The sequence below is a fragment of the Miniopterus schreibersii genome (genome assembly GCF_964146895.1).
Source record: "Miniopterus schreibersii genome assembly, chromosome: 1".
Classification (NCBI taxonomy): Eukaryota; Metazoa; Chordata; class Mammalia; order Chiroptera; family Miniopteridae; genus Miniopterus; species Miniopterus schreibersii.
In genome coordinates, this window is record NC_138101.1 from 60,898,039 (window position 1) to 60,922,980 (window position 24,942).

Below are 24,942 nucleotides of genomic sequence, written 5' to 3' on the forward strand. Positions count from 1 at the left end.
ACTATGTAAAGATATGATTGCCTAACGACTAAGCTGTACACCAGAGACCAATACAAAATAAAATTTTAAAAAAATATACGCCTAAGTATTTCTTGTGCGTGTGATTGTAAACGGTAATATATTTTTAATTTCAGTGTCTACATGTTCTGCTAGTATATACTATTTTTAAATATAGAAAAATTTTTGTATAATTATCTCCTATCTTGAAACACTGCAGAATTCACTTATTAGTTCTCAAATTTCGGGGGGGGTACATTCCTTGGGATTTTATACATAATCATGTCTTTGCAAACAGGGACAGTATGACCCCTTCCTTTCCAATCTGTGTATCTTTTACTTCCTTTTCTCACCTTAATACACTGACTAGAATTTCCAACACTACATTGATTAAGAGTGGTGAAAGGGGACACTCTTACTTTGTTCCCAGTCTTAGGGGAAAAACATTCAGTCTTTCACCTTTAATATATGGTTATCTATACGTTTTCTGTAGTTGCTCTTTTATCAATTTGAGGCAGTTCACTTCAATTTCTATTTTTTAAATAATAAATAAGTGGTGAAATTTTTCAAATACAAACTGCACTGATTGACAGAATCATGAGATTTTTCTTTTCAGCCTATTAATGCAGTGGGTCACGCTGATTGATATGTGACTAGGGAACCAGCTTTACATTCTTGGAATAAAGTCCACTTGGTCTTTATAATTCTTTTTATCTATTCTGAATTCTGATATTTTTTACAGGGTATTTGGGCTTATTCCATGAAGAACATTGGTCTGTAGTATTCTTTATCTTTTTTGTAGTGTCTTTGTGTTTTTGTTTTTGTTTTTTTTAAATATGTTTTTACTGATTTTAGAAAGAGAGGGAGAGGGAGATAGAAACATCAATGGATGAGAAACATCAACATCAATCAGCTGCCTCCTGCATGCCCCCTTACTGGGGATGGAGCCTGAAACCTGAGCATGTGCCCAAACTGGGAATTGAACCCGGGACATCTTGGTCAATGCTCAACCACTGAACCACACTAGCTGTCTTTGGTTTTAATACAGGATACTTTGTAAAATAAATTAGAAAGTGTCTGCTTTCCTTCTATTTTTTAGGAAGTGACTGTGTACAGTTGGTTTTAATTCTTCTTGAAAGCTTGGTGGAATTCTCCAGTAAAAGCACTGGAGCCTAGAGATTTCTTTTAGGGACTTTGCTCATTACAAATTTAATTTACTTAACAGTTATACGGCTGTTCATATTGTCTACTTCAGATTTATTTGTATCTTTCAAAAATTAGTCCATTTCATCTAAGTGTAAATTTATGTGTGTGGACCTGTTCATAGTATTCTCACTATCCTTTTTATATTTGCAGAGACTGTATCCTTGCTTCTGATACCACTTCAAATAATGGTAACTTACGTCTTTTCTTTTTTTCTTTCCTTTGTCAATTTATGGATCTTGTCAAAGAACTAGTTCTTTGTTTCACTGATCTTGGCTACTGTCCCGCTCCCCGCCCCCCCCCCCCCCCGATTTTACTGATTTCTACCATCACCTTTATTTCCTTCTTTCTTGGTTTAGGTTTATTTTGTTCTTCTTTTTCTAGGTTCATGAGGTAGAAGCCTAGATGAATGATTTAAGGCTGTTCCTTTATTCTAATATATGCATTTAGTGTTATACGTTTCTTCTCAGCATTGCTTTAGCTGGTCCACTCAAATTTTGATATGCTGTACTTTTATTCAGTTTAATGTACTTTTTAAAAAACTTCTCTTGAGACTTCTTTGACCCCATAGATAGATAGATTGATTGATTATTTATTTATTTATTTATTTATTTATTTATATCTTTATTGACTTCAGAGAGAGGAAGGGAGACGGAGAGAGAGCCTGAAACATCAATGATGAGAGTGTCATTGATCGGCTGCAGCCCGCAACCCGGGCATGTGCCCTGACTGGAAATCGAACCCAGATCTCTTGGATCCTAGGTCGATGCTCAACCGCTGAGCCACGCCCCCGGCTGGGCCCCATAGATTATTTAAAAGTGTGTTGTCCAGTTTCCAAGTGATTGGACATTTTGCAATTATCTTTCTGTTAATGATTTCTACTTTGATTTCATCGTGGTCAGAGAACACACTCTGTATGATTTCAGGCTTTCAACCTAGTGGAGGTTTATTTTATTACCCAGAGTATGCTCTTTCTTGGAGTATGTTTTGTAAGCACTGGAAAAAAATTTATAGTCTGCTGTTCTTGGATTGGATACTCTATAAATGATTATATCTTGTTGGATATTGGTAGTATTTCTTCTATATTCTTGCTGATTTTCTGTCTAGATGTTCTATCAATTACTGAGCGAGAAATGTTCAAGTTTCCAACTATAACTGTCAGTTTGTCTATTTCTCCTTCCAGTTCTATCAGTTTTTGATTTACATATTTTGTATCTCTGTTTTTTGGTGTATACACATTTATATTATTATGTCTTCTTGAAGGATTGACCCTTTTATCATAACATAATGCCCCTCTCTGGCAATTATTTTAGTACAAACCTACTTAATCTAATATGAACAGACACTCCTGCTTTCTTTTGATTGTTTTGCATGATGTATTTTTTCCCATCTCTTTACTTTCAGCCTGTCTACACTGTCGTAAATGAAGTTTCTTGTACATAATACATAGTCATTATTTAACTCATTCTGTCAATGTCTTTTAATTGATATATTCAGATCATTTACATTTTATGTAACTGCTGATAAGTTAGGGCTTATGTCTACCATTTTATTTTTTGTTTTCTGTTCTGCTTTCTTTTTCCTGACTTCCTGTGAGTTATTTGAATTTTTTATTAGAATTCCATTTTAATTTATTTAGAGTTTTATGAGTGTATCTCTGTACAGCTTTTTGGTGGTTGCTCCAGGTATTACATCATATATACATAAGTCATCACAGCCCACTGGTGTCATCACTTTACTAGTTCAAGTATACTGTGGAATCCTTACTTCTCTTTCCTTTATATTTCCCCATTTATAATATAATTGCTTTATATATCTTCTCTGCATACATTTAGAACTATCACACAATGTTAAATTTTTTGCTTCAAATGTCAAACATAATTTAGAAATTCAAGAGAAGCAGCAAAGTACATTATATTTACCCATATTTTTCTTACCATGCTCTTTCTTCCTTCTTGACATATTAAGATTCCTTTTTACTGTTTCCTTTTGTTTAGAGAACTTCCTTTAGCTATTAATTTAGGGTATATCTGCTAACGACAAACTCCCTTATTTTTCCTTCATCTATAAATGTCTTGATTTCCCCTTCATTCCTGAAGAATATTGTTGTTGGGTATACAATTGTGGGTTGACAGTTCTTTCAGTATTTGAAAAATGACAATTTCCTCCTGGCCTGCATGATTTCTAATATGAAATCAATGTAATTTGAATTGCTTTTCCCTAGGTAAGATGTCATGTCTCTCTTGTGGCTTTCAAGACTTCCTTTGTTTTTAGTTTTCAGGGTTTGACTATGATGTATTTTGCTGTGGATTTCTTTGGGTTTATCTGTTTGGAATTCATTTAACTTCTCAAATCATATAAGCTTACATGTCTTGCCAAATATGGGAAATATTAACCTTTTCAGCTATGCTCTCTTTCTCTTTTCCTTTCAGGACTCCAATATATGAATGTCAAATCTTTTGTTACAGTCCCACTGGTCACTGAAGCTATGTTCTCTTTCTTTTTCCCCCCATTTATTTTCTCTATTGTTCAGACTAGATAATGCCTACTTTTCTATTTTCCAATTCACTAATTCTTTCCTCTGCCATTCTGCTGTTTATTCCATTCATTGCTAGTTTTTTGTTTTTGTATTTTTAAGCTATAAAATCTCAATACCATATCTTTTGCTTATTTGCTCAGACTTTTTATTTTTTTGCTGAGATTTATTTTTCTAAATTTGTTTCAAGCATAGCTGCACTTGCTCATTGAAGCATTTTGATGATGAATGCTTTAAAATCTTTGTTAGGCAATACTAACTTCTCTGTCATCTCCAAATGGGTATCTACTGATTGAATTTAAATTCAGTTTGAGGTTTTCCTGGTTATTATGACAAGTGATTTCTTTACTGAAATGTGATCATTTGAGGTATTATCTTATGAGACTTTGGATCTTATCTAAAGCTTCTGTTTTTCCTGTCTCCCTCTGACACTATTCTGGTGTGGGAAGAGGGGACGCCACTTTGTTATTCCCATGTGGGAGTAGAAATCCAAGTTTCCCCCCTTGGCCACTGATGACATCTAAAAGAAGGGGTTCCTCATTAATGTTGGGCAGGGACAGGATTTCTCGTTCTCCATCAAGCCTCCACTGATATTACTTTGGCTAGAAAGAATAGGGGTGCCTCATTACTGCTCCCCAGGTGGCTTCACCATAAGGATATGGCTTTGTTTGCCTCTGGATTCTACATTAGGCCACTTATGACACTACCCCAGTGGGGAGGGAAAGGGCTGCCTTGCTATTACTAGGTAGAATTAGAAGTATCAGCTCCTAAACAATCTTCTTTTTCACCACCCTGGGCGGGATGGGTGGGTGAATCAGAGCATCCCATTATAGCCTGCAAAAGGCGGCAGTCTAGGTTCTCTACTTAGCCTTTGCTGGTGTGTGTGGGGGGGAGGGAGCACAGGTTTTTTTCTGTGGTACTTGACTGCAGGAGAATGGCTATTGCTTAGAAGTTTTCTGTCTTGCTAGGTTACTCCTTTCCTGCTCATCTGGTTAGAGACACCAGGCTTTTCTTGGAGATTGTTGTGCTCATTGTTGTTTCTGGGTTGTTTCTCCAGCACCCAGTCTGATTAAAAGGCAAAAGGAAAACCCAACCAACTCACTGCCATGTTGTTCTTTGGGTCCCAAGGTCCCTAGCCAGTCTACCGTCTCGCCACCTTTCAGAGTTTTCTTATGTTTGTTTTGTTTTATATATAATATTTGGTTGTATTTAGTTCGAGGAACAGGGAAAAGTACATCTCCATCTTTTGGAAATGAAAGTTCTCACTAAATTCTAAATCACTTGTTTCATTCTCATACCCAGGTTTCTGCCACCATCTCTCTTCTCTAACCACAGAAATCATATTCATCTTGAGAAAACTCTTAATTCTCACTTATTATCTGAAGGCTTCCCCAACTACTCTGGCCATAATGCTACTTTATCTTTCTGACTTTTCTTCAGATACCTTTATTCTATGTTTTGGTACTTAATTATATATTCGGTCTTCTGGGAGATCCTGGGTAAATCAGTTAATCTCTCTAAGCCTCAATTTTCTTATTTGTGAAAGGAGGATGACACTGGTTGCCTGAATATTTCATAAGGTATTTAATAAGCATTAAATGAAAAACTATAAAATGCTTGTCAAATGTTAGGTATTATTATTATTATTCTAAATGTTCTGTATGAGACTTGACTCCCCTTTATGAATTACAAATTCTTTGAGTAAGAGGATATTTCATAGTCTCTTACTGTATTTATAAGAACTGGCCCAAAGGGTAGAATTGACTTCTTTATATTTAGAGATACATTCTAGATGTTAAGAATATTGAACTACCAGTCCTAACACAGGCAATAGCATCTGATCCCATATTATTTATCAAGCAAACACATATTCAGCTAATCCACATCCTTTATTATATTCATGTATATGTCAAAAAACATAGGTACTATTAAAATAGTTTCTGAAATACTTGTCCTTGAAGACAATGTAAACTGTTTTGAAAACATCCACATCAGAGAGAAGGAAGGTATCCATTTCAGTCAAGCATTTTTTACAAGTATGTTTATATATATTGTGCAAGTCACTCTCAAGATGGAAATAAAATATTTCCTGCTTTGAGAAACTTACAATCCTAACTGAAAGGAACGAACAGCCACATGAACTTAAAAGCCCATTTAGTCTACCCTCCTTGACAGCAACCTTTTATTTTTAAAGCTTTACAAAACACACAAATGAAAATATCTGTTATATCTAATTTAATCCCCTAAACCAATTACCTCCTCTTTTTCTAAGAGGAAATTAAAAGCAAGTGGTTCTTGGAAGGTAAATGTCTGCCTGAGAAAGATGTCCTCTGCTATTTGGGGGGAGTGACTTGGCACCAGGGTCTAGATGGGTGCCCTCTGAGATCTATTCTTCCAGCCAGCCCCCCTGGATTCTCCTCATACTGCTCTAGTCCACTCTGCCTTCCCACCGCCAGAACCCAAGGAACAAGTTCCAGTTTATCATCTAGCACCTAGTCAGACTCGCCTAGCAACTCAGCTGACTGAAGATGAACAAATTAGGATAGCTCAAAGAATATGCCTTATACAGCATCTGCCTAAAGGAGTTCATGACCCTGGAAGAGATGGATCAGAAAAAAAGATCTGGGAGTGTGTGAGCTGCATGATGGACTTTGTTTATGGGGACTCGATTAGATTTCTGCCGTGCATGCACATTTATCACCTGGACTGAATAGACGACTGGCTGATGAGATCCTTCACGTGCCCCTTTTGCATGGAGCTAGTTGATGCAGCACTGCTTTCATCTTATGAGACTAATTGAGCCAGGGTTTCTCATCTGACTTCAAGTGAACCATCATTTTTGGTGGTTTTGATCTTTTGTCACTGAGCCCAAAGAGCCAGGAATTAGGAATTAACATCATGCATAAAAGTTTCCTTAAAGTTTCCTGAATGGCTGCAGATGTTGGGGAAAAGTACATCCTATTTTAGAAACTCAGGGGGAAAAAATAGGAAAAAAAGCCTTCACCCAGTGTTTAAAGTTATGTAACTGTATTTAGATCTTGTTATTGCTCCAGTATATAGGAATTGTGTAAAGTGTTACAGCAGCTGTATATGTTTAAATTATGTGTGTTGAAGATTAGGAAAAAGATAATGGTTGTTTTTCCTAAATGAAATAACTTTCTTCTTCCCTCCACCCAAGTTTTTTTCTGAAGTTGCTGGCATTTAGGTCAAGGTTTTATTAAAAGCTACATTTTATAACACTGGCACACAAAAAAAGTAGTTTTAAGCTTGTTTGGACAGTTCTTTTTTTCCATTGGAAATGGAATTCATTGCCTTAGGTCTTCTTGAATAGTGTATTATTTTCGTTGGGGCTGGCTCTATGCTTAAAAAACAGTTTTTTTTATAAAGTGTTATAAGTGCTATATCTGTTTACAGTTAGGAAATACAGAATTCAAAGTGATCTCCCAGCTTGTAAGCAAATTGAGATGCACTATCCCTTTCTAAAAAAAAAATGAGTTAATGTGTCAAGAAGCCAACTCTAGTAAAGTGGGGTTTAAGATTACTCTTTCCTATGTGTTTTATCTAATTATTTTGGTTAGTATGGTGATAACTGAAAGTCAAGGTAAATTTTAAGATTTCTGATTTATTGAGCCTGAATTACTCCACAATACTTATGTAGAAGTGAAAGTGGCACCTTGGTGAAACTGAGAAGTTTCTCAGCGTTAACAATTTTGATTTAATCTTTCTTGTGACCTCCTCCTGTTGTCTGGAACCACAGCAAAAGGATACTGAGTCTCTTATTACTGTAGTGCTGAGGTTACTGAAGGTATACAAAACACATCTCGGTCTCTGTTTCTTGGAAAGGCCTGCTAGCTGACTGACAAGTCTAGTATAAGCAAGGAGGATTAAGATATATGTATTTCATGTTTTGCACACAAATGCAGAATTTGTATAATCACATGACTTCATAATTGTGATCTCAAAAGAAGGAATTTCTCCTTTATTTTTTCTTGCAGTTAATGTAAGAACACTGAATCTCTAAGCTTCTTAAGTGCTAGAGGAAGAGATGGTTAAGATGTAGTTGTAATGTTTATCCATTTAGCATGTGTTTATTTTTCCTTTTGTAGTCAAAGGTGACTTATTTGTTCAGCTCAGTGGTATTACAGCTAAAGAAATCACTCATTAGCAAAAGGAGAAGCAGTTTCAACCTAACAAATCAGAAATGTTTCTTATTTTATATTGAGTTGAATATTTGATTCTAACACTTTTCTACATACAAAACACAAGTATCTTGAAGGTTGTTCATAACTGCATTATAGAGGAATTTAGGACGTCATAAGTACTTCTTAAAGATTTGGCATTTGACTGTAGTATCCATATGTTGGTTAATTTTCTTATGAGCCCCATAATGGAAAGACTTAAAGATGAATTTGAGAGAAAAAAATGAAAGGAATTAGATTGTCAGGTTCTATTAAATTGTTATATGTACCTTGCTTAATTTTTGTTCATTAATTTATATCCACTCAATTACATAAAGCAAATTTGGAGGAAACACCTGAAGCTGTGCAATATTTTTAGTGATATTATTGTTTTTATCCTTCTGTTTTCTACTTAAATATGTCTGTGTTATCAAGTATTATAGTCAGACTTTCTTTTTTTCTAGATCGTTAAATTTGGTAAATGAACTTTTTAAAAAAACATTTTATATGTTGCTGTTAGTCTTTCTTTACACAAGGCTTCTTTCACAGAAGTTTGGTAGTAATATTGAAGGAACCAGTATTGAGCTGAATGCTTTTTTTTAGGTACTCTGTATTCTTTGATTTTGATCTTCACATAACATGTTAAGAACCATCAATTTTGGCTTTTACTAAGTTAAATAAAGTTATAATACAATTAAAAAAAAAAAAAGCAAGTGGTTCCCATGTTCTTCAAAAAGTGTTTTGGTAATTACAGAGCAATCAAGCTATACTTACCTTTTACACAAAAGAAAAAACTATAGTCTTTGCATAAACAGCCTGGTATCCCCAAAACAGAAGTTAAGATCGATTGGTTAAAATCAAAGTAAGATGACCAAGAAGGTAATGAAAAGATCCTCTGTGCTGAATGAATGAAACCTGTCATTTCTGTATAATGGTACTAGATGTAATATTTTCTAATTAACTGCCTTTACTCACAAAGCATCTGTTTTCTATGTAGTTTTTACTCAATGAAAAATGGGCTCATCAGCCAACTCCCTGTTCCAATCCTCTTTGGGATTAACTGGCATTCTGATTTACAGATAATCTCCTGTGTATTAAATAATATGTCTCTCCTCTAGAGATAAATCACCTTCTAGCATGTTGATAAATATTACGTTTCTAGTTTTATAAAGCAAAGCATTAAAATCTAAAATGTACTAAACCAAAGTACAATCGCCTCTGTTAAACCCCTTCTGAGTGTCTAGCTGGGGTGACATTTATGCTGCTCACCACTTAAAAATGCAACACAGGCTGTAAAAATAATGGTAGATCCACTTGCTGTTATTCCAAAACCAATAATGATAACAAGACTTCAATGCAGAAATGGGAGAAAAAAGCAGTTTAATATCCTCAACATTAATGAAGAATACTGATATCACCTACCAGATCACAAACATGCAAATAACTCTGCTACCATGTTTTTTAAAAATGTTTTAAAAACAAAAAATTTAAGTTAAATAATTTTAATTCATAATGTGAAATTTTTGCTTTAACTTTTGGGAACATATATGCTAAAGTTAGTGTTTTTGAGTAAAGAAAAATTTCTTGCACTACCAAGACACAACTTTTAATCTAACAAACAGAGAAGGCTCTGTCACAGTGATTATTTTACTTTCACTAGTACCACTTTGGCAGCTGCTTTTATTGGAATATATTAACAATCCCCAAACGTATTTTGCTTGGCAACTTCCTTTAAGAAACAAAACTGTTTAGAAACTGTTTTGTATAAAAGACAAATTGAGCCTTCTACCTTTTAGGAACATTTTAAAAATCAGTTATCTCCTTCCTGTTATTCCAAGACCCCCACATTTATTTCACTGTAAGCATTATACTTAGCTTTATATATGCAAAATTCACAAAAACAATCACAAAGTTAAGCATTTTCCTATAAATTAGAAGTTAAGTGAGTAAATTGTATGTAACAAAATATGAAATTACAAAATCAGTTATTTTACGTTTATTTACTAAATTGGCAAAAACCGAAAATGTTGATAAAAAATGAAGACAAATGAAGAGTAGGCAAGAGAAATGAAACTAATTATTAAACAGAAAAAAAGTCACATTAGTTAGAACTACATATAAAAAAATAAAAAACTTGGCCAGAGTTAACAGAAATATAAAAACACTGGGCAGATAGCAATTCCAAGTAATTTCCCAAGTCTAATATCTTAATATCTGTAGTATCTTAAAAACTCACAAAATCTACACTTTGCTTTTAGTTCCCTTAGAACCAGATGGTAATAAGCTAGAGGCTCATGCATAATCATCACGCAACTTGTGCATGGTAAACGAGAAAGAATGCTGCTTTCGTGAAGCAAACTGCATTTGTTTGGTTCTTGGTACAAGTTAATAGCGAAGTTTTAAAGGATTCTAAAGACCCTTCTTATGCTGGCTTATATGCACCAGTCCAAAGGCAGAATTTAATATTCTGAAACGCTGTAAGTGGATTCTAAAAAGAGCTTAGTAAAATTGCTTTAAAGGGTTTACTTTACTTTTAAAAGCATCTGTTGCTCCAGGTGCATGGTTTTTGTCTGGATGAAACTTCAAAGCAAGCTTTCTATAAGCTTTTTTCAAATCTTCATCACCAGCATCTTTGGTAACTCCAAGTACTTCATAGTAATTTTTACATTTGTTTATGCTGTGAACAAGAGAGTGTGTTACAATGAAAATTTCAAGGAAGAAGTTCATGTAATAGCTCTAAAGTGTTATTTATTAGGATAGTATAAGAACTGTCCATGGGCTGTTTCCTCAATATCAAATGATAGCTTATCCCATTAAGGGTCACTGCTTCATTCTGTTTTTCTACCACAGACCACTCCTCCAACCTCTTCCCAGTCTAAGAAGAGCTGACCATGAGAATGTCTTTGGTGCAGTTTATCACAACTACAGAGAAGTAAAGTCAAGTCCATAACAATTGTGGATGAAGAACAGAGCACAGAACTGTAACTAAAATGGGGATAAGAACAACTTTTAAGAGCATAAAGAAATTCAATAATCCTCACAAGTATGTTGCAGCTAAAGAATAGTATGCATTACATTCAAAGAGTTATGTTGTCCCAGAATGTATACCTAACCAAATACCAAAGTAACAGTTTAGTGCATGTAAAACAATTACAGTACACTATGGTTTAAATGTCAAGGCAAGTCAATTCCGCTCAGCCATGCTAAAAAGAATTCATCGGTGAAAGATAAAATCTCATGATAAAATATATCATGGGACTCAAAAAGTGTGTTACCCCCATTTTCACTGTAATGAGCATACTCTTAAAGATTACAGTAAGTCCTCACTTGATGTCTTTGTTAGGTTGTATGACTTTAAGCAAAACAATGTATAATGAAACCAATTTTACCATAGGCTAATTGACATAAAGGAGTTAAGTTCCTACAGCATCTCATCAATGCTATAACGAAATGTTAAATGAATCATCATTATTCAAGGACCTACTGTACTTACATAGTTTATAACCCTAAAGACATAACTGATTTAAACCCGGAGTCTCTAAAGTATATTAGGAAAAGAAATACTCTAAATAGAACAGATAACATTAATACTTTTGGATCCTAACATTCTCCTACAACCTAATAATTTTTCTTCACTAAAATCAAGGTATATTTTACACACTTTTGCGGCATACTTTATAACTTCAGATGTGTTCCATGTGTGAGTGAGTGGCTTGATGACAGAAGTAGTAACAGGTAAAAGGATCTGAGGCATAACTGTTCACTGGCAGCTAAAGTATTTCAAACACTGACTCAAAGTTTTCAAAGAAAAGACAGAGGACTGATCTTTTTAAACTACTGAATATATTAATCATCACACTGCTTGGTACATGATAGGTTCTCAGTAAATATTTCTGGAAAAAATGAGCCTAAAGCTCTTCTGTTATAATGAAAGCATTCATCTTTTGGTATATGAAATAGGGAAGAGAAAAAAAAGACGACATTAAATAAGATTATAGAAATTTTTCCACATCACATCCACAAAAATCTGTTACAGTTTTCTTTATAGGAATAATAATTAATTGGATTTTTCTACTTTAGTTACTTAATAAATATTAACACAAGTCAATTTTATTTCATGAATATGACATTTATTTGGTGAATAATATTTACTGACTACCAACTATGTCCCAGATATAGTGTTCAGGGACTTGAGATATACTAGTGAACAAAACAGAGAACGATCCTGCCATGGTAGAGGCTCACTCCCCTAAATATGATTAGAAACTATGCAATAGAAAAAAAAGGAAGGGGACATTTACAGAACACCTACTGGGTGTCAGGAACAGGTCCACAAGCCCATGTCCACGTTGTAATACCCATTAAGCTCTGAAAAATGTTAAGTTATTCTATAACTAATCTGACTGCAAAAACCTGACTTGAACTCTCAGAGGTAAAATTTGACCTGAACTAATGTGAAATCACCACAGTCTTCTTATACGCCATTTAAGTATGAATAGTTGTATGCTTTGTTGCAGAAATGTTACCACTAGGGTCCGAGCTGCTTACCAGTTATGTAATGTATAATGTATGCTCCTTATTACCTTTCCAAAATACGAAGTGTTCAAATTACAAACTACATCTGGTCCACAAAATTTTCACATAGAGAATTGTAGGATCTTATTATGCTGATTATTTTACGCAAATGATCTCATTTACTCCTCATTAGGTAGATATTATTCCTGTTTAACCAATGAGGAAATCAAGGCTTTGAGGGGTTAATTGCCAAAAGTCATATAATCAAGTATAAATGGGAACCAGGACTTATTTCCTCAACAAAAATTTATTGAACATCTATTTTCTGCTAAATACTGTTTCAGATGCTATAGTGGGGATTAAAACTGTCCCAAAACCCCTGCTCACATTAAATTTACATTTGGGACAGGGCCAAGCAATGAACAAATATATAAGTAAAATATAAAGTACATCATATGGTGATAAATATTTAGAGAAAAATAAAGAGGCAAAGGGGAATGGGGAACGGAAGGGGAGTCCCACCTGCTATGGTGATTAGGAAAGACCTCACAAGTAAGCATGCAAACCTCAGTTTGTATGACTTGAAAATCCTGTCAAGAACCAGAATAAAGAAGAAAAGGAGCCTCCTCAGACTCCAGAGTAACCATCTCCTTCCTTGCAATTTGCTTCTCCAATCAGTATTTAAACACACTTTCTTCCCTCTTAGATATTTTCAAATGTTGGTTTTGGTGCCCAGAACATGCATTCTCTGCCTCCCTTCTTGCTTAGTTTCCACCTCTTCTTCAAACCTCAGGTTAGCTCTTTCTCTTCTCAAAACTCAAATTCCTCAACACTAGGTTCAGTGACCCTCTTATAGCCTCTCAAAGCTCTCTGAACTTAGACCTATCCCAGCAATTACCACACTGTACTGCAGCTATCTATTTACTTATCTGACTATTTCTAGACTCGAGGCCCCTTAAAGGCAGGCACTGTGTTTTGTTCAGCATACGTGTTGAATGGATAGATGGACAGATGGATGACTGATTCAATTTGAGGGCAGAAATGGTGAGAATCCAAGTCATTTTTAGACCAAAGGTGGTAAGTACTATAATGAAAATGTAGTTGGCATCAGAACTCAATTTGGAATAGAGAATAGACTATGAAACAAGGAATAGAACTAAAAATATGACTCACACTACCAGAATGCAGAAAACAAAAGGTAGTAAATCAAACACTGTACTATCCTAAAGTCATTACTATTTGGTTCTAATGCACAAGCTGTTTAATTATGTACCAGATTAACCCTCTAAATTTGTTTTGTTGATCATTTCTGAGCACAAAAGGCTAGGCAATAGAAAAAGGCAGCCCAGGAAAGGGTTGCTGGTAGTGTAGGAAAATCAGGTTGGAATTCACAGTCCTCTAGAAATTGGTCATAAAGATAAAAGAATTACCATGATAAGAAAAAAAAGAAAAACAATTATTTCACTCCTACCTGTAACTAGCTCTGCCATAGCTTCCCTGTACTAAATTTTTTATCATATTTTAGAGGCGATATCTTTGAGAAACCAGCAGAGAAGTATGAAGTCCACACCACCAATGGAAAGCTGAAGGCTACATATTTCAAGTAATACCCCAAATATACTCATTTACCTGATTTTTCATACCGGAATGAGAAAACACCATTCATATATTTATTTTAATTCATATTATTTGTTCATCATGCTCCTCCTCACCAACTAAAACGCATTTGTCACACTTTTTACAGTTTGCTCCTCATTGAAAGATTTAAATATTTTTCTCCATCCTCACCAAAGAATTTTAAAAAGAAAAAAGGAAAGAAAGCAAAAAGAAAATAAATTAAAAAGAGGTAACCCATTACCTACCCTGGAAGGAAATACAAAGGCAGAAAGATCTGTCTGGGAGCTCAACATTGAGGAAGTAGGTCTAGTTCAGCCTTCACATCTTCCTTTATGTGCATAAAAGCATAGTGGGCAGGGGAGGTCTTCTTTCAATTCTTTTTTTATATGATATAGCTGATTATTTAAATAGATTCCATGTTTAATTGGTGTTTAAGGAAACACGTGTTTATTCTTGGAGGCAAAGGATTATTTCTTTTTTAAGTTTAGCAAAATAATTTCACTTAAAGAACTATAATTTAAATCAAATCCTAATAAAATCCCCATAATTCAAATGACTTAATAGCTGTACAAAAGTTTTCTGAATTGATAACTATAATGATCTCACACTGATCTTGTAAATTTTAAAATAAAAGATGGGCTTTTAAAAAATGAGATTAAAAGCCTTTTAAATTAGATCCATGACACCTTTTCCTCAATAATTTTTCAATATATTTCAACTTAAAGAAAACAAAGTGCTTAGTTTCACAGAATGTTACTTTTACAAAGTTATACTCTTTTTCTTCTGTCTTACTGTAAGCTAGCTCTTACTTATGCAATGGATAAAGTATTATTGCATGGCTTCTCTCATTGAGCCAAATTGTCACTGAGCAACTTGTCTGCATAATCGTGCTAACCAACAAGATAACATGGCTTTCTTCAGAAAAATCCCGTGTATAAGTAAAACAAAAACAAGAACATACAACATGTAAGTATTTGCTAGTGATCTGTTACCTCACTAAAGTAACACTTAGGAAGGCTAATATAATGAATAAGTGTTCCATGATTGAGCTAACCAACTCTTAAAAGGTATTAGCTGAAGTATTTTGAATAAGTTAGGGATTCTATTAAAGAATGTTTCAATCATATTTAGTCCACAAAGGGAAAAAAACTAAATTTATTTAATAAAAAAGGTATAATAAAATTATCGACCAGAGAAACAATCTCTAACGTAGGTATACTACTAAGCTAATACTTCTACCAGATAAGAATTCATGGTCTCAAACATAGCTGGCTCCTGAATGCTAACCAGCAATCTTTCCATTCCCTTTGCTTTTCCACTCTGCAAATATTTCATACTTTTACCACTCTTCCTCAAGCCTTCAATCGCATCTCTTCTCTTTTAACACTCAAAGGATAACCTCATCTTCAATTTCACAGAGAATATAGAAGGCAACTGACAGAAACTCCCTTAATATTTTATGTTTCCATCTGGCCAACTCTGACCACATACGAAGTGTATCTACACCCACCATCATCTTTCCTTCTTTCATTCTTAAGATGTCCCCTAAACACTAAAAGAGTTAGCAAAACAAAGCATTGCTCTCCCAACCTCATTTCTGCCACACCTTGAGCTACTCCTCTCTTCCTTTCAAGGCTAGGGTAGAGGAAATCTTAAACAAAAGGTTTTTATAAAACACCAGATTTAGAATATTCCTGTTCTCCAAAACTTTCAGCTATATGTATGTGTGTGTGTGTGTATATATATATATTTTTAAGATATGTCTTTATTAATTTCAGAGAGAGAAAGGAAGAGGGGGAGAGAGAGAGAGAGAGATTGAAACATCAATGATGAGAGTCACTGACTGGCTGCCTCCTGCACGCTCCCCACTGGGGATCAAGCCCGCAACCCAGGCATGTGCCCTGACTGGGAATCGAACCACAATCTCCTGCATCATGGGTTGATGCTCAACCACTGAGCCAAAACAGTTGGGTTCAACTATATTTTTAAATGATATTTTCAAATATATAGGTATTCTACAGTCTTTCTTTTAAAAAAAGTCACAAATGATTCTAAATAAAAATCACATGTATACAATTAACTTTATTTAGGTCTTTTATTGAGAACATGTTCTCCCCAAAAAAGTAATTTTTTCAGGAAAATACTATTTTTTTTTCAAATAGATGTGGTTTCCTGAAGAAAAGAGATGCATTTCACTACAGTTTAGTTAAAGCTTTTTTCTTAAAAGAAATTCAAAAGCAAGTCTCACTTATATTTACTTATCTCACTTATTCAGACATCTCTCACATAATACTATAGTTATAAAAGTGGTTAGCAACATTACTTATATTCTTAAAGTGCTTCACTACCATTCATGCTAATCAAATACCCTTTACCATGGCTTTACCATGATTAGTGATTCTTTTAAATCAAGCTTTAGCATCTAACTATATAGGGAAGAAAGCAAAATATATAAGTAATTGCTATTTTATTTAAATTATTTTAATTTCAAAATATGGTGAGTAAAAAAGAATGAACTAAAAAGCAGCAATGGAGAAAAAAGGGTGAGAAAAGAAATAACAGTGAAAGAAAGGACAAAAAAGAGAAAGACTAATTTGCCTACTCTTTACTTGAGCTAGTTCACTGTATTATAATTCACTCGGTGTGAATTATCCGATTAATCACTGTTCAGAGTCCTTCATCCTTACACTTTAGTTTCCCTAGAGAGCAACATTAATACAACACCAATACAGCTTCCTAAAGTTGTAGCAGGAAACAAAACAGTATTTTCTCCAGTGTTTCATACTCAGAGGTTCATTTGATTTCCAGAAAATTTTTTCTTAATTATAAAATTAGTAAAGTCAAATCTCTAAAACCCAGTTCATAATTTTTCAACTCTAATTCTTCTGCTTTAAGTGGAAGTGTATCATGAGGTAAAACTAAAACAATAAGAGAATAGTCTGTAAAAAAAAAAAAAAATTTAGGGTGTTGGGAGGGTGGGTGAGAAAGGTAAAAGAAGCAATAATAATGATAATTATAGTAACAATGACGATGACTCCTAGACACAGACAACAGTAGGGTGATTACCAGAGGGAAAGTTGGGAGGGGGGACGTAGAAGAGAGTAAAGGGGGAAATAAATGGTGACGGAAGAAGACTTGACTCTTGGTGGTGAACACACAATATACAGATGATGCATTACAGAATTGTACACCTGAAACCTATGTAATTTTACTGACCAACGTCGTCCCAATAAATTCAACAAAAATTTTTAAAAATTAAAAGAACATTATGGTATTGGCATATCTATATATGTGTATATATATAAAGATAACTTTAATAAAGAATATAAATAGAAAAAAACTATCCTTCATTAACATAAGTAGGAAATTGACAATGCTGTTACTATTGCCCTCAATTTTTCTCTCATATAAAATTCCCGCTTTCATGTATATATATGACAGAATAATTAATTCTCCTATCCTCCTTCAATATTTTATCTAAATACTATACTATGTCAAAAAATTGAAATAATTTTCCTCAAAAATAATGATCTAGAAGTACTAAAAAAAAAGATGGAACCTTCCATAGAGTCAATATTGTACAGTCTTACTCTATAAAGAAGGTAGTTTACAGACTGGTTTTTGTTTTTTTTTTAATCTTCATCCGAGGATATTTTTTCCATTGCTTTTCAGAGAGAGTGGAAGGGGAGGGGGGAAGAGGAAGAGAGAGAGGGAGAGAGAAAGAAACATCAATGTGAAAGAGACACATCGATTGGTTGCCTCCTGCATGTGCCCAGACCAGGCCGGGGATCGAGCCTGCAAGTGAGGTCAGTGCCCTTGGCCAGAATCAAACTGGGACCCTTCAGTCTGCAGGCCAATGCTTTAACCACTGAGCCAAACTGGCTAGGGCTTTACAGACTAGTTTTACGAAGAATGTAAAACATACCTCGAGTTCAGTTCCTTGATGTCTGTTCTTCTACTGAATATTATAATTCAAACACTTTTTTAGGTGCTATACCATTTAAAAATTACAGTAGTAGCAACTGTAGATTAGATATAAATCATATTTATTCCTACCTGAGAACTCCATCTACTTGGTCTTTGGTGTAGCCTTTTCCACCATCACCACTACCAGATGTGCTGTCCTTTGTGCAGTTAGGCTTGCTTTGATCAGAACTACCTGATGGTTTTCGACAATGAGGGCTACTTCCAGCTGTGCTTCCATTTTTCATAATTATTTCCAATAGTGCTGTAGAAAGATACAGAAAGCATACTATGCCTGTTTACATCAAGGTACATATACACATCTTGAGAAGAAAATTATAAAGCTGACAAATTAAGAATCCAGTACTCCATAAAGATTCAACATTGGGTCTTTTGAAAGAGCAAGTACTCCTTATGTACTTAATTGTTTACAGACCACCACTAATCACAACTTAGAAATAGAATATTAAGAAATTTAAAGCTAACAGCTCAAAATTACTATCATTCAATTACTTATGACACACTTTTATTTGTCATATCCTAGTAAAACTGCAGAATACCAAAGAAAAAATAGCCAATAAGATTATCTACAAAGATACAGAAATTGGACTTCCTATTTCTTCCTCAACAGCAACAATGGCAGCTAAAAGAAACTGGAATAGTATCTTCAAGATGCTCAGGGAGAATAACTGTCAACTCAAGTTCTGCACTAATTATCTAGAAAATGCACAAGATTAGAAACATTTTCAAACAAAAACAGAAAATTTACCAGTAATATTTCTAGAGGATAATGTAATATATATATATAGGGCAGAAGAAAAATGATTCTAGACAGGCTGTAGAAGGGAATGGTGAGCAAGTACTGTGATAAATGTATGAGTAAATCTAAACATTGAGTCCATAAAAAAGTAATAGTTATGTCTAAAATTTGATTTAAATACTGACGGGGCATAAAAGAAGGAGTAGAAAGAATATATAAATAAGATTGGCCATACATATATATTCATAATGGTTAAGATGGGAGGGTGATAGGAACTGATTACACTATTCCCTCTCCTGTGAGAGCTTAAAACTTCCCATAATAACTGAAAACTATACATTAAAAAAAAATCAACAGGACTAAAAGAAAAAACAACAACAGAGAAACCAACCACAATGTAGAAGATTTTAACACATTTTAACCAATAATGGCATCAGGTAGATTAAAAAGGAAATCACTAAGGATACAAATAATACAAACATCTAATTTATCAAACTTGATCTAAGAGATATAACATTATATCCAACTAGTGAATAGTCATTCTTTATAGGCACACAAGGAATGAAAATTGACTATTTTATAGCTAGACCATAATGTTATCAAGTCTCAAAGAACTAGTATCCTATATACCACAATCTATGAGTGCAATGCATTTAAGTGAGAAATCAACTACAAAATGTGCCTAGAAAGATCACAAATGGGTTAGAAAAAAAATAGACACTCATGTATCAAAGAAAGCATAACAGAAATAAGAAAATAGAATTGAATAAAAATGAACATGCTACATATCAGAACTTGTGGGTCAACAAACTGTACTGAAATAACTGGATATCCACATGCAAGTGAATGAATTTGGACCTCTGCTTTATAGTATATGCAAAAATTAGTTCAAGTGACAAAAGAAAAAGTAGAGAAACTGGACTTCATCAAAATTAAAAACATTTGCCCTTTAAAGAATGTCATCAATAAAGTAAAAAGACAATCCACAGAATGGGAGAAAATATTTACACAATCATATATCTGAAAGATACACACACACACATACACAAATACAAAGAACTATTACAATTCAATAATTAAACCAAAAACTCAATATAAAAATGTGCAAAGGATCTGAACATTCTCCAAAACAGATATATAAATGGTCAATAAGCCATGAAAAGTTGCTCAATATCAATAGCCATTAGGCAAGTGAAAATTAAAACTATAATGAGATACCTAACTTCACACACACTTGGATGACTATAATAAAAAATATGGACAATAACAAGTGTTGGCAAAGATGTGGAGAAACTGGAACCCTAATACACTGTTGGTGAGAATATAAAATATGTAGCCACTTTTGAAAAATCATTTGTTGAAAACATACAGTTACCATTTGACCCAACAGTCCCGGGTATATACCCAAAAGAAATGAAAACATACACCTCCACAAAAACTGGCTCACAAATGTTCATAACAGCATTGTTGATAATAGGAAAAAAAAACGGAAAAAATCCAGTTGAATAGATAAATGCCAATATGCCCAGACAATGGAATGTTATTCAACAATGAAAATAAATGAACTGCTGCTATATGCTACAACACGGATGAACCTTGAAAATATGCTAAGTGAAAAAGACAGTCACTAAAGACCATATTATATGATTCCATTTATATAAAATGTATACAATAGGCAAATTTACAGAGACAGAAAGTAGATTAGTTGTTACCTATGGCTAGTGGGAAGGGAAGGATGGAACTGGGGAGAAGTAAAGAGTGACTGCTAATGCGCATGGGGGGTTTTCTTTTGAGGTGAAGAAAATGTTCTAAAAGTGATTGTTGTAATAATGATTGTACAACTCTGAATATACTAAAACCCACTGAATGGTATGGTTTAAGTGAAGTAATTGTGTGGTATGTGAATAATATCTCGATAAAGCTTTTATATATATAAATCCTGGCAGTTTCAGTGGCAAATTTGCAAACATATACATATAACAGGGTAGGCAAACATAGGTTTACAGTTGTGAGTATGTGAGTTTATTCTTATATTATTATGTATTAATTATTGTATTACTTATTTGTATTACAACTATAAACCTACTTTTGCCTACCCCTGTATATACACATATACATTATATAACTACTTTCTACCATATTTTTTCCCTAGCTAATGCATTCAAGAGGTCACCAAAGACACAAGAAATTCAGTTTTTATAACAATTTACTTGTAGCTGGTACAGAAAGGCTCCAAATTAGACAGCAATCTATTAGTTATTAACAAGGTAAGAATAAAATATACAGGGTATCCCCCAAAAATGTATACACATTATAAAGGCAGTGTTTATCAAAATATATTTCATTTTCAAAATGTAATAGAAACTACAGCTATCAGCTGTTAAAGTGTGTATACATTTTTGGAGGGACACCCTGTTGTATATAGTCAGTTTTTAACTGCAATTTAGTTCTTATTTAATGCAAACAATGTTAACCTTTAGAACAGTAGACTGCACTGTCTATGGGGTAGTGGTTCACAACTTTTAAATATAAAAAATTTTATAAGAATTCTAGAAGAAGGCTGTGACAGCAACTTAAAATTTAAATCTCTGAAAATTCCCTCATAAAATCAGAGTTAAATAGCAAAATCAAAACCTATTGCACAATATACCAAAATACAAAAAGGTGGGAATGACCCACCAATAGATCTATGTGGGTATTACAAAGAAGTGGATAGTAAAAGGGCATTTGCCCACCCACAGAACAAAAGATCTCCAAAATTACCGACCGGGACTCTCTATATAGCACAGCAGCCAAAACTGAAAAAAGTGTATAAAAAGGAATTGGTCTTGCTCACTACAATAGCAAGTGAGTGAAAGGGTTCATAAAAAAACTTTTAAGGACACTCCAGTCACTACAAACTCTCAAAACTAATCAAAGTTCTCTTTCAGAATAAAGCCACACTGAGGAGAAACTACTGGGAACAGGACCCAAACTGAAGAGGACAGGGGCAATAGGAAAAAATAAAAAGAAACTCCAGAAAAAGTGGGAAACTAGATTTCTTATGTAGAAAGGCAAAATATTTTTAAGCATTACACAAAAAAATGAAGAAGGGTTTCTGTATATTTAGAATGGCTAACTACACATAAAAATTCATAAAAGAAAATGATAGAAGTAAAATCTGATACAAGGTTATTATAAGAAAAAAGAAAATAGGAATAAATCTCTGAGGACAATGAAAGCACACCACAAAGACTTGCTAACAAAACAGGTAAACACTATAACCTACTACTTCAAACCAGGCTGAAGACTTTAAGAAATTATATATAATATACAGTAATAACATAAATTAGAATTAGCAAAACCTCCAAAAGTACCTATCTAGAGAAATTTAAAAATCAATTCAAAAAAGACTAAGTTAAAAGAAACAAGAAGTTATAAACACAATAGATATTGGGTAAGTGAAAGAGAATATAAAAAAACGAATATTTTTTTAAATGAAAAAGACACAAAATTAGAAAGAAAATGGCAAATGCTGAAGGTAGTTAAAAAAGATCCAACACACATACAACAGGAGTCCTAATGAAGAGAAATAAAACATATAACCATAATTGGAGAAAATGTCTGATATAAAAACAGAAAAATCTGAAGCCATATAATGAATGGGCAAATTACACACCTAAAAATACTGACCCAGATTAATGAACATCAAGCTATATTCTAATAAAATTAACTGGGCCTCTAGGCAAAAACATCAAATGACTTATAAAGGAAAGAAAAATAGACTGTCTTCAGACTACTCATCAATATACTTGCACAAAACAATGGAGTAACATACTTAGATAACCAAAGAGAGAAAACTGAAGCCAAGGATTTTATATTCACCTAACCTCAAGTATTAAGACCATAGATGAACTGTTTTCAACATTCCAGAACTTAGTAAGCATAGTTCCCATAGGCCCTTCCTAGAAATCTATAGACAACAAGCTTCAGGATTCCAAAGTAATTAAATACATAAGGACTGATGGAGAGAATTAAATGTATAGTGGCCTACAGAGATAAGACTAAATGATGATTAAAAGAGTGCATATAGTATATAATATGTTCTGATACTGTAAATAAGTTGAAATATTTTTAAAATGGTGGGCTTACTCTTTTTACTTGAAAAAAAAGTGACTGCCTTTCCCCCTCCCCTCCCCTCCCCTCCCCTCCCCTCCCCTCCCCTCCCCTCCCCTCCCCTCCCCTCCCCTCCCCTCCCCTCCCCTCTAGCAACGGAGGCCTGGACCAAGGAAGCATTCACAGCCAAAAACAACGTTGAGTTTGATAGGGCCTGCACCAATGGGTTCAAGAAGGCAAATAATTATATACAGGGGAAATTGAATAAGTAAACTGAAGACAGCAGGAGCTACATTTCTCACTGTCAGAGAATGGAATTACAAATATGGAAATGGAGAAGGCTAGAATGAGCTCTGTGGTGGACTACAAAGGGAGGTGTGCATGTCTCATACAAATATCAAAATTAATACAGATTAACTTAATATAGATTAAATTACTATAGATGTGTGTATTCCTATATACAAACACATATTACACACAGATATACATACACAGACACACATGTATTCATATACACATATATTTCCTAGCTCTGTCTGCTGATGAGACCTAGGGACAATGACATCCCTGACACAATGAGCTTATCTGGTGTCTATATATGTTTCCCAGTACCATTGTCCACTAAAAAGAATAAGGGCTCTTTAGAGAAACAACTGATTCCCAGAGTAGAAAGTAAAAAGTAGGCCTGAAAAAGTTTTTGTGCCATAAAGTAGAAATGCTCAAAGAATAATGAAGACATATCAAAAAGACACAAGGCTCCTACTGACTAAATCTGAGCATCAACATAAGTAATGATAGTAATGGCTTAAATATGAATCCATATAAATAAATAGGTTGAATATTACTTAATAAATTGTAGAAGGAATGATGAAATTAGAAAACCACCATTTGGCAACCATCAGAAATTTACCCAGGAAAGAATCAATGAATGCTATAAGGAGATGGTGAAACTATGTTATGGAACAGAACATTTATATAGTCTCAAAGCATTTCCCCACAAAATATTAATTAATTATAAAGCAGGGGAAAAAAGTAAGTTTGGAGTGGAGAAACCTGGCATCACCAACTTAATCAAGTCATCAAAGTTAATCTCACCTGTAAGGACCAAATCAACATAATGTGTCTCCTAATAGGTTACACTAAGAAAACAGTTATCAATTCTAAACATCATTTCTATGGTATTTCTGCCAAAAATTTGTATGTGGAAATGTCTGGCCCAAATTGAGGAAAACTGAATAAAATAACTGGCCTGCATTAATTAAAAATGTCAAAGTAAAGAAGAAAAGAGAAAAGCTGTATCTGGAGACTAAAACATGCCCATAAATGCAACTTGTGTCCTTTTTTGCTATCAAAGACATAATTGGAAAAATTCGAAGAATTTGAGTGATACATGCATTAATTTCATGAATTTGATGGTTATATTGTGGTTATGTTAACAGAGTGCCTTTGTCTTAGAAAATATACACTGAATTATTTAAGGGTAATGGGGCATCATGTCTACAACTTACTTTTAGTTAATTCAGGAAAAAATATAATAACAAATTGTGGGTGGGGGTGGGGATTGGGGTTGGGAATATGAGGGAGGGAGAGAAGAAGGGCATGATAAAGTAAATGTAGCAAAATTTTATCTAATAGGAAGCCTGAGTAAAACGTACATGGGCAGTATGCACTATTCTGTGACTTTTCTCTAAGTTTGAAATTATTTCAAAATTCAAAAAAATATTAAAATGTAGAGGGAAACAGAGAGTATATGCAAAGATAACTGTTTTCAATAATTATGTTGGTGGGTAGTGTTTGTAATATTACTGAAACTTTTACGTATATGATGTGGCATAAAGCAAATTAATAAGCATGACATATCTATCATTTACCATGGCCTTGAGAAACAATTACTACTATGGAAGGAATTGCTTCTGTACATTGAAAAGGTCCAGAAACAATAAACAATCTAGTATCCACAGCATTCTTAATCCCAGACTGTGATGCTGAAACACCATTTTCCACTAAAAGAAACGATGACTTATTGGAAATATGGTTGATTACAGTTCTAGTACAGGAAATGTACAAGAACTTGAAAT

The 24,942-nt window shown here is 33.9% G+C and overlaps 1 protein-coding gene across 1 annotated transcript in view; it reads right to left on the bottom strand.

Moving 5' to 3' along the window:
• Window positions 1–24,942, bottom strand: part of DNAJB14 (DnaJ heat shock protein family (Hsp40) member B14) — a 42,717-nt gene that overhangs the window by 11,410 nt on the left and 6,365 nt on the right. Inside the window, exons 2-3 of the mRNA XM_081123357.1 lie at window positions 18,103–18,274; window positions 10,446–10,591 (exon numbers count right to left, since the gene is read on the bottom strand). Coding sequence (XP_080979483.1) covers window positions 10,446–10,591; window positions 18,103–18,274 — 318 coding nt within the window. The remainder of the gene's footprint in view (window positions 1–10,445; window positions 10,592–18,102; window positions 18,275–24,942) is intronic.